Raw genomic sequence first — 14,672 nt, 5'->3', positions numbered from 1 at the left:
ATAAGAAATACACAAAACCTGGACAATATGTAATGCTTCTGGTTGTTACCTACAGCTATATACCAACGCTTAGAAGCAAGGTTCTAGTATTGGTTACCCTATATTGAGGAATTTGAATATAGAAAATGATGTATGGTCCACACTCTCAGTGCAAAAAGGTTATTTTTCAGGAATATCAACATATTTGCACAAAACGGGAAAAAGGAGAAAAAAAGAAGAAAATGGGTACATGATCTTATTAACAAATCCTTGGCAAAATAACAGAAGCTCAGAAACAGTAAAAGATGATATATGAATAGAACAAGTACCCTTGAATGCAAACCCCTTTCCTGAAAGATAAAGAAGACACTTGAGACTGGCTTTATTTAGCCTCAAGTAGCTCTCTCATGCTTGGACCTGTGATTACACAAATAACCTATTGGTTTCTTCAGCTACGATTTCCCTAATCAAGCTCGCTTAACACCCATTTTAAGTCCCCATCTCAGTAATGAGTATTTAATTTGCTTACAAGTTTTCTTACGCAACCTCTACAATTTCTACCTACTGTTGATTACACCACCTCCATCTATGCTTTTACTTGGTTCTTTGTCAGGACAGATTCGAATTGTATGTTTCACCAAGTCTCCACCAACTCCGGTACATATTGTCTTCTGTTGATGCATATATACATTAGTCAACATTTGAATGCGATCGTCTTTCTCATGTCAATCTGTCTTTCTGATGACACATGCAGTCACCTTTGAATAAATATTTGCGAGTACAAGGAGAAAATTGACATGTTTTGATTGATGTTCGTTAGGAAACCACTTCAAGATCGTTTCTCTGCCCAAATCCTTATACATTCCAATCCCGAGTTCCTGAAATCTCTCTAGCTCTAAAGGAAAAGGAAGAGAAAGGTATTAAAGTCCCCAGTGGATGTAGTATGTACAAAGGGTAATGATTCTCAGAGGGCTGTTCAGAGGCTCCACAAACGATGGGGGACCGGAGGGGGTTATTATGTTGAAGCATATGCAATCTTTTTTCATATAAGGAAAACCATTTTACCATTCGATCAGGATGTATTGCACTGCTCTCATTGAATCAGGTTATTTTGTCCCACAATCACTTCATGGATAGTACAAAATGAAACTTCAAAGAGTTAACTAAAAATAAATCAAACTTACTTTGAGCTCAACAAACTTTCTAGTCGAAGCTTATCCCGAATGACCACGAAAAAAGAGTCAAAACTTCTCAACTGAAAAAATGCTTCCCTCCATGCCTACCGTTTTGTAACCAAAACTTCCAAAGTAACTGAGGAAAATAGATGCCTCCCTCACCACCCTACAAGTAGAAGTTTCAATAGGGCCATCCTAATATATAGGCCGTTCTTTGCCTGTCTGAAATAGGCAGCTCTCGGATCCCCATCAACATCGACAGTAATCTGATGACATTCAGAAATGCAATGATTACCTATTAGCTAAATCAATCAACATAAGGCCTGCTAAAGAGGGCAAAATCATTTAGAAAACCCTTACCTCATCAAGTCTAGGCAGAGGGTGCATGACCACAGCATGCTTCTGCATCACCCCTAACACATGACGGTCCACAATGTACTTCCCTCGAGCTTCTTCATAGAGATCAATTCTTTCTCCAAACCGCTCACGCTGAATGCGAGTTTGATAGAGAATGTCACACTTAGATGCAACTTCCATCAAATCAGCACTTTCTTCCCACTCAACTTTCCTTGATGTTAAATAATCTTTTATATCATTCTGGAAGTTATAGAAAAAGTGAGAGTCCAAATCTCCTATGTTTGGCATACTTTCCAGACTTGCCTCAAATGTGATGAAAACAAAAACATAAGCCTGTTCGGAAATTTACCTTCATTTTCACTGCATCAGGAGAGACGAAGTAGATCTTGACATCATTATACCTGGCAAGCAAGTATGCAAGTGAACGCACTGTCCTTCCATTGGCAAGATCTCCAACAAGTGCAACTTTTATGCCATCCAGCTTTCCTATCTCTCTTTCAATAGTATAGACATCCAAAAGGGCCTGTGGAGATAGGATTACAACAGGTTACAGGATTACAACAACCAAATAAAAGATATTGAAACTAACAGGACCTAATGCCAGCAGTATGCCTTAGTATGAGACGAGACCATCATTATGCTTGTACCCGCATCTGTAATGAACTCAGTGCAAACTAGCATCTATTTTATTATAAAACGGTTTCCTTTCGCATCCACACTTCTTTTTCTCTCCCAAAACTATCTCTATTATAAACTAAATGAAAGAATGCTATACCCTTCATCATTGTACAAAGGGAATTTTATCTACCAATAAACATAGCACTGACTGTTCCTCAGTCAATTGCAACGGCAGATTACGGGATTTCTACGTGCCACGACCCATATCACTTTGCCTCAGTTAATTGCAATAAGGACAATTTTCTGTGTACCTGAGTTGGGTGTTGTCCAGGACCATCTCCTGCATTAATTACAGGAATGCCAGCAGTTGCTGCTGCTCTTTTGGCTGCACCACTCTCAAAGTGGCGCATCACAATTATATCCGAGTAACCCTCAACAGTTCTTATACTATCTGAAAATCAATCACCCATGTCACATTTTAATCGTAGTAAAATCATATCTAGAAATCTAGTGAGTGGAAGAAGAACATACCTTCAAGTGTTTCTCCTTTAGCTGCTGAAGAAAACTCCCTTGCATTTTCAGTTGTCAAAACTTCTCCACCTAACCGTTTCATGGCTGACTCAAAGGACAGCCTAGTTCTAGTAGAGGGTTCATAAAAGAGAGTAGCCATGAGATATCCCTTAAGAATTTGGCTTCCTGGTGATCTTTTTTCAATCTTCTCCATATCACGTGCAACTTCAAATATAGCACCCAGAATATCTCTATCAAACTGTTGAGCTTCAATCACATCATCAAGTTGAAACTTCTTCCCCACCAAAAAAGAAGGTGAATTTTCAACTTTCAGTGCACGACACAAAGTCTCACTTTGTGAGAATTTCTCATTGGGTAACAACCTTGGATGTTTTAGGTGCATTGAGTTGGAGTGACTGAATTGCTTACAGACAAGGTCTGAATAATTGCACTGGAACTGTTTATAGTCTGCCTTTGTTTTCTGAAACGGCATTACCCCTTGGATCGAACATGAAAACAGGGATGATGAAGCAGCCATTATGTAGAATCCAATCAATCGAAGCTCTGCATATACCATAAAACTGAAAATAAATCTCATGGTAGAATTCAAAACTATACGAAGCTGAATAGTTTGATAAAAAGAACAAAAATCCTATCAGTAGTCTGCATAGAACATTCACCAGGAAATTGCACACTAGTAATCCTTGCATATTTTACATACACTTGGGTACAAAATAGAGAAAAGTAAACTAAACGAGCCCAAGTTTTAATCAAGGAACTCCCATCAAATTCATAAAGCCCATTTCAGACATGTTCTACTGAATTTTGGAAACGTGAAGGCAGATAATTTATAACAGTAGTCTCAGGTAAAAAACCAAATGAACAAGGAAAATGCACTTGACATTGAGCAAAACAAAAAGAACATTAGATAGTTAAACAGGAGAGTCTCAAGCATCATAAACCTTTCTGAACAACTCAAACAGAAACCAACAGCGCAGATTTAGTATATCATTAGAGCCCAACAAAAGAACCAAGCCAAAATCACCAACAGAAGCTACCTTCTTCCCTTTAGAATGCAAACTCAAACCCCCAGCAAAACCAACAACTAGTTTGATGGGTTTATAAGCAAAATCATCATTATTCCCACGCTTGGTTGCTGGGTTTAGAGCCCAAAAAAGAACCCACTTTCCCAAAGTTGAAAACTTTATCAGCTTTATAGTCTAGTATACAGTTTTCTAAGTTAAAACGGATCATCTCACCTATTTGGATGGTAAGAAAATTGAAGAGAAATATGCCCAAAAAGATGAACACCGGTGCGCCGCGACACAGACAAATCAAAGGAGGATGAAAAAGAACCAGAGAGAGAGAGAGAGGAGAGAGAAAGTTGTCAGTTTGCCTAGAAAGGAAGGAAGACTGGATTTTGTAATTGGCGTGAAAAACGGCGCAGTACCAGTCTCTCAGCCCTCAGTGCATTTCCTCCTAGGCTCTGTTTTTTTTTTTTTGGTACATGTGGGGCAAACAGCCCAAGCAAAACAAAGAAAAAGAACTAGCCAGCACTAAGCCTCTAGCTCTGGGAATCCCAATTATATCATCCAAAAGGCATTCAGTGACCAAAGCATAGATAATTTTCATTTTGTTTTTCCTGCATTAGGCTCTAAAGAGATATTATGGCCCTGTTGGGATAGTGCCACGTGATAATTATTTATTTATTATTGCTTCTATACATAATCAACATGTAGATAAAATATTTTTTTATTTTTATTTTACTTCAGGATCGAACTACCAGTACAAGTTATTAACCACTAGGGATAGTGGGGTGATAGAAGGTCTCAGTCTGGAACCCTCAGGTCTGGCTTTCGAATCCCCATGAGGCCTTGGTGACTAGCTAATGGGTGCTTAATGCCCCGTGACATTCGAAATGAATTAGTCCGGCTCTGCTAGGATAATGAGGCCTTGGTGGCCAGCTAATGGGTGTTTAATGTCCCGTGGCGTTCGGAAGGGATTAATCCGGCTCTGGTGGGATACCCACAGAAAAGTGTGTGTGTTGCTAACTTTCTAACGCTAATCTCCCCCAATAAAAAAAAAAAGTTATTTGCACAGAGATATCATGATCCTCACACATTTTTGGTGAACTATTCTTTTATCTTATATTTTTAACTATTAACTAGTTTTGTTTTGATATGCTTCGCACAAATTGATTTTCAAAACTCATCGTTGTTCCCACGTCTCATTCAAGATTCTAAAAACTAATTATAAGTCGCCTTGACTTTCTGACGAAAAAATTGTTGAAATATTTTGAAAGTGTCATTTTCATTCAAATTAGTCTGATATATATAACACATAAGTTTTTCACCATTGTGATATATACTTCTCCAAAATCAATTTTTAGTGTAGTCCACACGTTTCATCTAAACCCAAAAATCAAATATAAAATTTTTCTTTCGCTATACAACTTGTGCTTTTCGGTGTTAGTATCACGTCTGCGACCTGGTGTAGGTAATTTTAAGCACCTAACGCTGAATCTGATGTGTGAGTGTTATAAAGTAGAATGTAAATAAACTATTTCTTCCAGACTATTCATTCTAGGCTCGTCTTGCTTATTCCTTCTCGAAACTTGTGTCATACCTGAACAAAAGTCTATTGGGGTAAGCTTACGCTCACTAGTGCCAAACCTTTTCAAGTCATTATTATATAGTGCTAATCGAACACCTCTATTAGCCCACCTGAAATTTGGTTTCTACGGGTTAAGCTCAACTACACAAAATAATATATTTCCTTTAATTCACCTGGATTTCAAGATTTCAATCCTTCCAAACTCCTTTTACAATCAATATGGACATTTCCCAATGTAGATGTACCATGAATGACAACATAATCATTATAAAACATGCTTTTATAGAAAGCGATAATACTCAAGATTGAATGAATTGATAAGAGCATGTAGCAAACTAATTAGTTAATAAACTTATATGGCTTATAAATAAATTAAAAGCCAAAAAAACCTTTCATAGCACAAAACATATGCATATAAAGCAGAAATATGGTTACAAAACATTCTTGAAATCACTTTTTTTCTTTTCTCCCTTAGTACTTTGTAGTCTCCATGCATGAGAAATGCATGAACCAAGACTCTAGATCAAGAATTGGACCAAAAATGGAAAAATAAGACTTAAAAGAAACAAATTACAACATGATATGCAAGTACAAGACCTTGATTAATAATTAAAGTATTGCGATAATTGATTTAACATAGAAGTCTGATCGATCTAGTCCATTGGTGCGGCTAAGGTTGAGGTTGCTTCAGAGGACGAGGCCAAGGTTGAGGCTGAGCATACCCACACATTCCATAAGAGCAAAGTACCCCAAATGGGCACCTATTACCACATCTCCCACAATTGAAAATGTTGATATTTGTATTCACGCAAAAACCACGACAACATTGCCATCCGAAGGGACATCTACGTCCACAAAACCTGCAATTATTCACGTCCAAGCTCACGCCAACACAAGCATTGGTTTCTACAGCACCGCCATCTGCGGGGAAACTCCTGTGGCCCGCGACATATCCATGCACGGCTTGTTCAGACACCCCTGCCGGTTCTCGTGGTTTTGGCCACTCCACAATTTTCTTCAGAAATGGCGACACAGATGAGCTGCCATTGGTCCTTTGTAACACTATTGAAGAAATATCATTCCCTTCTACTATCACAACTAGGGTTAGGGATAGTAGAAGTATTGAAATGGCAATCTTCACCATGGCAAGCAGCATTGTTTTAAGATAAATGCACAATATGAAGTGAAAGAGGATCAAATGGTTTCACTCCTGCCCCCATGGTGACTCGAACCCATGACTTCGTACATAGGTAGTGGGTGCTTTAACCACTGAGCTAACACCACTTCGTCTTGAACTACGTACCGTTAGATTTAGATTCCACGGTTGATAATAGATAAGAAAATAAGTAAATTATAATTATCTTATTATTATCCACTATGTGATCTGAATTCCCTAACAACACCTTTCAATTACACCGGTGCACCACTCACTGCCAACCTCGGGACTAAACTAGGCACTCGTCTAAGCAAGATTGCCTTTAATTCGACAGTAGAGTTAGTGCTACAAGATACCAATCTTCTCACTGTGGAATCCCATCCATTCCACCTTCATGGTTTCAATTTCTTCATTGTTGGGATTGGAGTTGGAAACTTCGACCCCAAAAAGGACCCGGCTAAGTTTAACTTGGTGGATCCTCCTTAAAGAAACACCGTTGGAGTTCCCACCGGCAGTTGGACTGCCATAAGGCTCAGGGCAAACAGTCTAGGTAAATACATCAGAATAACCAAATAACATGTTGCATTAAACTTTAAAGCTCAAAGTTACTAATTGAGCAGAACTATTGTACTCAAGATAGTTTACTGATCCATTGAACAATATTTAATACGTAGGTGTGTGGTTCATGCACTGTCACTTGGAGCTGCATACGAGCTGGGATTTGAAGACTGCATTTGTAGTAGAAAATGGAAAAGCGTCAAATTAGTCTGTCCTTGCTCCACTAGCAAACCTTCCACCCTGTTAGTTCCTCATACCAGATAACTCATAATGAAGTTTTCTGGGAAATAAAGACTTTTCTTTTGTTCATTTTGGCTGATAATTCTTGTAAACACCTGCAAAAATGCAGGAGTTGTGCAACCATTCATTCAAAACTAGTCATTGACGACCAATAAAAGTGTACATTATATTAGACACGACTATTGAATGCTAAGTTAAACCCTATTTTGTGGAAACAACCAATTAGCCTGGGTTAATTTTATTTATGTTTTAGGAAATCAGAAATTGGGAGAGAATGAGTTGTACTTTCATTGATAATAGGGGCCTCTTTACATAGAGGATTACAAGCAAAGAATGTGCGTCTTATAAGGTAATTGAATCAAACAATGATTAAAATATCTCCGTAGATATTGGTAAGACTAACCTTATTACAACTCAGTCAAGTAATCAGAGTTTGGGCCAGACACACAAACTAGGGTGTCCTTAAACACTCCCTCTTGTGTCGCCCAAACGTGGTGCTCCTCTCATTACCTTGTCAAAAACCTTGCCGAGTAACAAAAATCCAGTGGAATAAAAATAACCTCAGTCGAAGGAGAAAAAGAGTACAACACACCCTTCATGTTTCGAGACCATACATGTGGACATCTCCGCTTGATATTTGCAACTCCCACTGACTACGGTCATGAGAGTTCGAATAACTTCAGCAAACGATACTACCAACATGTTTCTCGAAAGTGGATTTAGGCAATGATTTAATTGAACAAGTCTGCCACATTGTCCTCAGATCGAATCTGGTTCACTATGATCTTGAGGAGAGTCTATTGTTGCTTATTATGCTTAGTGTTGTCGCCTTTGATGTAGCCTTACTTCATTTCTTCAAAGCAAGCAGCATTATTCTCATAAATGCTCGTAGGCTCATCTATGGTAAACTTCAAACCACAATTGCTTCGAACATGCGTAATTATGGATTCAATCTATATACATTCATGAATCGCTTCGTGAAGAGCAATAATCTCTACATAGTTCGAAGAAGTAGCGACAAGGGTCTGTCTTGTAGACCTCCAAGATATTGTGGTCTTGCCCATGGTAAACTCATAACCAGTTTGTAAATGACCTTTATATGGGTTAGAAAGGTACCCAGCATCAGCAAAACCTTCCAAAACACTAATGTCGTTTTGGGATGGGGATGGAGGACGCAGGCCAGTGTTGGTGGCATTCCTGGTGTGTCATGGGTCCAAATCCATTATCTATATGTAGGGATAGAACAAGCCCATACCAATCATACTTCTCAAGTATCGAAAGATATCTTTTATACCAATCTAATGGCATCGCGTTGGTGCAGAGCTATGTCTAGCTAACAAGTTCACAGCAAATGAGATGTTTGGTCTTGTGCATTGAGCTAAGTACAATAATGCGCCTATTGTATTTGAGTAGGGCGCTTCTGCCTCTGGCACATCTTCATCATCATCCTCCGGACGAAGAGGATCCCTTTTAGGATCAAGACTATAGACGATCATGGGTGTGCTTGAAGGCTTGACATTATCAAAATGCCTAAGCATCCATCAACACGATGCTCAAGTTCCAAACATAGACAAAATTATGTCCTCCCAAGATATTTCATCTCAAATTCGGATTTCAAGTGTTTAGCGGTTTTCCTTAACTCTTTAAGGGCTTCTAATGAAGATCATGTCACCAACATGAACTGTGATAGAATCTGAAACTTGTCATGGAAACGTGTGGGCATATCCCTTCTCAATCAAATAGTCACTTTAGTGAGCATATCAACCTCATTTTAAATGCGCTCTATGGTCTAGAGCCACTTGACTTTGGTGAATGAAGTTCATCAGGAACCTTCATGTATATTCCTTATTTAGATCCCCATAAAGATACTTAGTGACCACATTCGTAAGCTGCATATTCAATTATTTAGAAACTACCTGTTAATGCTCAAAGTCTGGCGGTAGCCAAGCCTTCGTTTAACGCGGGTCCGGCGGGCGGACCGCTACTCTGTATACTTGGTGATTCCTGCTAGCTGCCAAATAAAAGGCAGGGCGTCAGAGGGAGACCGCGCTGGGCGGTCTTCACTTCTCCGATGCCTAAGTCAGTTGATATATATAGGCAGCATAGTAATAAATGAGAGTTAATGCGTAATTTAATGAAGGGAGAAGAGAGGACCTTTTATAGGTGAGGAGAGGTCTGATCTTCTCCTTGTTTTCGATGTGGGACTGATGTGCTTCAGTTCCCAGTTTCAGTAGCTTCTGATGCCGTCTTGGCAGAGTGCGTGGCGGCGCGTCAGCGGTGATCCTGGGGAACTCTTGTGCTCCGTCCGTGGCCCGCCTGGCTGCCTATCTGTGGGTTACTCCTTTGATGATAGTTGGTACCTCTGGCGGTACGATGAGTGTGTCTGATTATAGCTAATTATGCTTTGCAACGTACATGTAGGTACAAGTCCCCCAAGTCCCCAGTCAAGGAGGGCAATCTTGGTTGGGGAGTTGATCGGCGGTGTGAAGCGTTTTCTTCCGCTAGACTTTTGCAGAAGCATAATTAGCGTCAGTGCGTTGTCAACCATGGATATTACTGAGCAAACGCTTTATACCCTTTCGGGTGGGCCCCTGCTAGGCCCCCCAGGGAGTCCCCCACTCCCCGGCTAAGATGGACCTCCGGATGGTCGCGAAATTTGTTTGGTGAGGGGGAGCTGCACGGAGCAGAGGGTGTTGGGTAGCGAACCCAATCTTTAGGACCCGAGTGACGGGGGCCAACGTACCTGATCAGGGTCGTCGTAGACTGTTGACTAGTCCCCGTGTCCCGTAGGGACAATCTGACTGTAATGCCGCATGGCGGTCATTTGTCAGAATGAGGCGTGGCCTCGGGATCCGCCGCTGGCGGGAGTCCCCCCGCTGGTTTATAGCAGTAAACAGCGTCCAGTGGACGTGCTTGGCGTTAATTTATTGAGCGGTACCGCGCTGAATAAAGTACGCGATTTGTCAGATAAAAGAGGTTTCCGCTAGAGGTGCGTAGCGGAAGGTGCCCCGTTTGTATGATGACAAGGGAGAAGTGTCGCTTTTAGGAGACTTCGTAAATAACAGCTAATGAAAAGTTCTGCTGGCGGGGTTCCGCCCGGCGGAGAACGTCACTAGGAGAGGATAAGTGAGAAGTTTCGCTGGCGGGGTTTCGCTCAGCGGAGACTTACTTGGAGAGGACAAGTGAGAAGTTCCGCTGGCGGGGTTTCGCTCAGCGGAGACTCACTTGGAGAGGACAAGTGAGAAGTTCCGCTGGCGGGATTTCGCTCAGCGGAGACTCACTTGGAGAGGACAAGTGAGAAGTTCCGCTGGCGGGGTTTCGCTCAGCGGAGACTCACTTGGAGAGGACAAGTGAGAAGTTCCGCTGGCGGGGTTTCGCTCAGCGGAGACTCACTTGGAGAGGGGTGTACCCTGGATTGCTTTCGTGATACGCCTTGACACGTGGCAAGTAACTAGAGGGTTAGCGTGTGGAGACGCGTCTCCTCAGTCCGGCCGTCTTCTCGTCATTAATGCGAGTAATGATGGATTTCGTAACCGAGGCGACGCCTCGGTTAACCCGGAGGGTTAGTGCGGACAGGGGACACGTGGACGGCTGGGGTGTGATGTCGTTTTCTAGCGGACGGCCCAAAAGCCGCTGATGTTGACATAAAAGGGGGGGAACGTATTGAGAAGGGAGATCAGAAAATCCATTCGAACTGTTTGTCGTCTTCAAGCTCTGCCCAGCCGAGATTTGCAGAGAGAGTGCCGTGAGTTGGTGGAGTTCTCGTGGTCGAAGAAACGAAAATTTCCGTCGTCGGGGCATAGCGAGCATCAGTACGCCGGCGAGTTAACGACAGGTTAGTGTTCTGGTTATCCTTCTCTTCGGTTTTGTGTTGTTGTCGAATTGTGGGTTTGGTATTTGTGTCTGGGATTGGTGTGTGAACTGGGTTTCTTGATGCTCGTCGGGGGTGTAAGATGAGATTTGAGGTAGGTTACGATGCTTTGACAGAGAGTTGATAGTTAGGGTTTTGCTAGATGGTTGAATCTGGGTTGAGGGGGGGGGGGGGTTTGTTCATGTTTTGGTATTTTCTGGGTAGCTGTTCGTGGTGCTTTGCTATGGCTGATATAGGGATAGGTTAGATCCTTCTGTGGGCTAACTGATTTGGGTTTTAGGGTTTTTGGGATGGCCAACGTCGTAGAGATCTCGAGCAGTGAGGACTCCGGGTCTGACGTGTCAATCAGTGCGGCGGATAGGGTTTTTATTGACTCGTTGCGTCCGTCTGCCCGTGCAGGAACCTCACTGCCAGAGCTGTTAGACATCGAGCCGCTGCAAACCATACCCTGGGAAGTTGTCATGGGCCGTACGTTGCGTCCGGAGAGTTCTAGGGCGGGTGAGGAAGCTGCTGCGCGGGAGAGGAGTGAGGAGCGGCTAGCAAGTAATAGTGCCGCCAGTGATTCTGCTGACGGGGGAAACGTGACGGGGGAGGAAACAGAGTCGGCGTGGGTGCTTCCGGATGGGACCCCCGTCGACGAGGCGGGAGGGCGGATGACTGCCGCCGTGGTCAACCGGATGAAACGGACATACCGGCTGCCGGGAGTGGTGAAGCTGCGCCAACCGACTGCGGACGAAAAGGCCTCAATTCTTCCAGCGGGGTTCGCCGCCGTTCACGAGGCAATATTCCGCCAAGGAGTGACGTTGCCGCTAGTGCCCAACCTTCAGATCCTGGTGTGTGAGTTCGGCGTCGCTTTTGGGCAGATCTGTCCCAACATGTGGCGGTTGATGCTGGCGATGAACTCCTTGTGGCGGCTATCCGGGTGCGAGGGGCCGACGGTGGCGGAGGTTTTGCACTTCTACGAACTGGTGTACATTAATCGCCAAGGGTGTAGGGGGCAAGTAAATTTGAGCCGCCGGCAGGGAGCACCCAAGCTGATAGAGAATTTGAGGGATTCGATGTCCTACTGGCGGGGGACGTTTTGCGTGGCCACGACGGGGTGGGAGTATCAAGCGGAGTCCAACCAGGGGGAGCGACATTTAGGATTAAGTCGGAGTTTCAGCCAATCCGAGGTTGTCCGTCGATCTCCGCTGAACATAGCTGGCGGTTTATGGTATACATGTTGCAATCGTTTGACTGACACTCTGTTGTTTTACAGCGGGCCTGCGCTACAATCTGACGCGGGAGGAAGAGTGCCGGGTTGCGCGTATCAAAGGTTGTTGGAAGAACCGCAATTTGCTGGACTTCCGTCTCCTCACCGGCTGGGAGCTGTTGGTCGATCAGCAGCTAACGCGCGCCATTGGTAAGAGGCCTCCGCCACATTGTATCTCTTGATAACTTGGTTAAAGCTGACAAGTGTTTGCATGTTCTCAGAGACTCCGCCAGGCAACAAAGCGAGCCGTGACGCCTTTGACAAAGCCATGGACCGTGCGGAGATAGACAACTTCCTGGAGACAATGTATGCTTCAGGCGAGGCGGCCCAGATGACAGTTGTGAATCCGGAGACGCTGGAGGTGAGCGCATCCGAGGTTGTGGTGACGCTGCCCATGCCGCACCACTCGCACCTAGGGGCCGACGGTCTGCCCAGCGTGCAGGCGGATGGACAAGCGGGCGGGGGGAAAATGGGATCCTCTACCGTGCCGCAGAAGGAAAGAGCGGTTGGCACTCGACGTGGGCCGCAGAAAGAAAGAGTTCTGGCGCCGGCGGGGGCTGCCGCGACTGCGGTGGGGAGACAACCGCCGATGGGGTCCAGGGCTGCGCCCACTGGAGATGCACGGGGGATTCTGCGGAAGCGGCGCCAGTGTGACTCAGGCAGGGAGGAGGATGATGACGAGACCCTCGAGGTCCACAGGTAAAAGAAGAGCCGACAAGGCCCGTCGAAGGCTCCTGTGACGGCCGAGAGAGAAATGCCCGTGAGCGATCTGGACTCGTTCGCTGCCTTCACCGAGTTCATGACCGACAGCGAGCGGGAGTTTCTCTACCATTTGTGCGAGCGGTTGGGGTTCGGCAGTCTGGCAGGGATGACGCGGCCAACGGCAATCGAGCAGTCGCCCTTTAGCTCAGCCTTTGGGCACCTGGCGGTGGGGCTGAACGAAATGTTCTTGGCGGCGCCCAAGCAACCTCGAATTGAGGGTCAGCTCCGGGAGGAGGTTAAGAGGCTTGAGAGGGAGCTGGGGGAAGCCAAGGACAGGCTGGCAGATGTGGAGCGACGCCTGATGAAGGCAGACTGTGACGCGGCGGACGCTCGAGGCAAGCTAGACGTCGCCATCCAGCGGGACATAGAACGAAATGATCAAGTCTCCCAGCTGGAGCAAGACAAGGCCTTGCTGCAAGAGCGTGTGACCGCCAAGGAGAAGAAAATTGACATCCTGCAGCGGGAGTCTGCCGCCAGGCAAGGGGAAGTGAAGAGACTGGAGGGTGAGCTGACCCGGCTGAGGGATGATGGAAGCCGAGCCGCCGCCGCCGCTGTGGAGAATTTCAAGCAGAGCACGGAATACAAAAACGCGCTGAATGAAGCGGCGAAGGGCGGCGCCCTGGCGAATGTCGAGATGTTGCGAGCGAAGGGTGCCATTGATTGGGCCAAGGCGTCCCTGCCCAAGGCGCCGCAGGCAAAAAATGCAGCGCCGACGAAGAGACCCCCGCCAGTACCCAGTCCCCCAGCAGGATGTGGCAGCTCAGGCAGTGGGTATCAGACTCCGGCGGATGGGACCATTGAGACGCCAAGTCCCACCGCTCGAGGGACCGACCAAGCAAGCCGTGAACAGCCGTCGCAGGCCGAAGTAGGCGACGCCGAGGCCAACCCCTGACATGCCGGACGTGCCCTGTTTTGACTGTGTAGCCGCTGAGGCTGAAAATATATGTACTTTTGTTGTGTTGTTTTTTTTTTTTTGAATGTAATGAACAATTTTTGGGTGGGGAGTCCCAGCCCTGAATATATGAAATATGGAATTTTTGACGTTGTGTGATGACATGTCTATACCGCTAGAGTTTTGACTTAGGATGTTCTTTTGCAATCAATGAAAAATTAAAGGAATTAAGATTGGTCCAAGTGCACAACGTAGCGGACGAGGTCCGCTGACGATTGCCGGCGTTGCCAGCTGCCCTCAGTGCTAGACTTGGTAACAATGGTTTGAATAATTCCTCGTTTCATTGATAACTGACTGGTCAGTGTTTAACAAAAGTGGGGATGTACCCGTTGGGTAGCTTCCCTTAGCTAAATATTGAACAAAAATTTAGCTAAGTCAAGATGCTCCTGGGTAGCGACATGACTATTTGTAGTAATACCGAAGGTGTTCGGTATTCCAAGGGTGGGTCGTAGTGACTCCATCCTTGTCCATTAAGTAGAAGGTGCCTGGGCTAACGACTTCTACTATTTTATATGGACCTTCCCAAGTTGGGCGGAGTTTTGTTGGTGCTGGAATGACTTCCTTCATTACCCAGTCCCCCAGTTGGAGGTTGCGGGCCTTGACTCTGGCGTTGTAGAAACGCGAAACTC

At 44.9% G+C, this 14,672-nt stretch overlaps 1 protein-coding gene across 1 annotated transcript; it reads right to left on the bottom strand.

The window, feature by feature from the left end:
• Nucleotides 1–1,026: 1,026 nt before the first annotated feature.
• On the bottom strand, nt 1,027–4,199 carry LOC133736601 (aspartate carbamoyltransferase 2, chloroplastic-like). The gene is made up of 6 exons (XM_062164149.1): nt 3,899–4,199; nt 2,661–3,203; nt 2,441–2,580; nt 1,861–2,034; nt 1,515–1,751; nt 1,027–1,420 (listed from the first exon to the last, which is right to left on the bottom strand). Exons 2-6 carry the CDS (start codon nt 3,175–3,177, stop codon nt 1,313–1,315), a joined length of 1,176 nt encoding a protein of 391 aa, XP_062020133.1. The 5' UTR covers nt 3,178–3,203; nt 3,899–4,199; the 3' UTR covers nt 1,027–1,312.
• Between the last annotated feature and the right edge of the window lie 10,473 nt (nt 4,200–14,672).

Source organism: Rosa rugosa, chromosome 3 (assembly GCF_958449725.1).
Source record: "Rosa rugosa chromosome 3, drRosRugo1.1, whole genome shotgun sequence".
In the NCBI taxonomy this organism is placed as follows: Eukaryota; Viridiplantae; Streptophyta; class Magnoliopsida; order Rosales; family Rosaceae; genus Rosa; species Rosa rugosa.
Note: the sequence above shows the minus strand (reverse complement) of the source record. Positions and strands in the feature narration are given on the sequence as shown.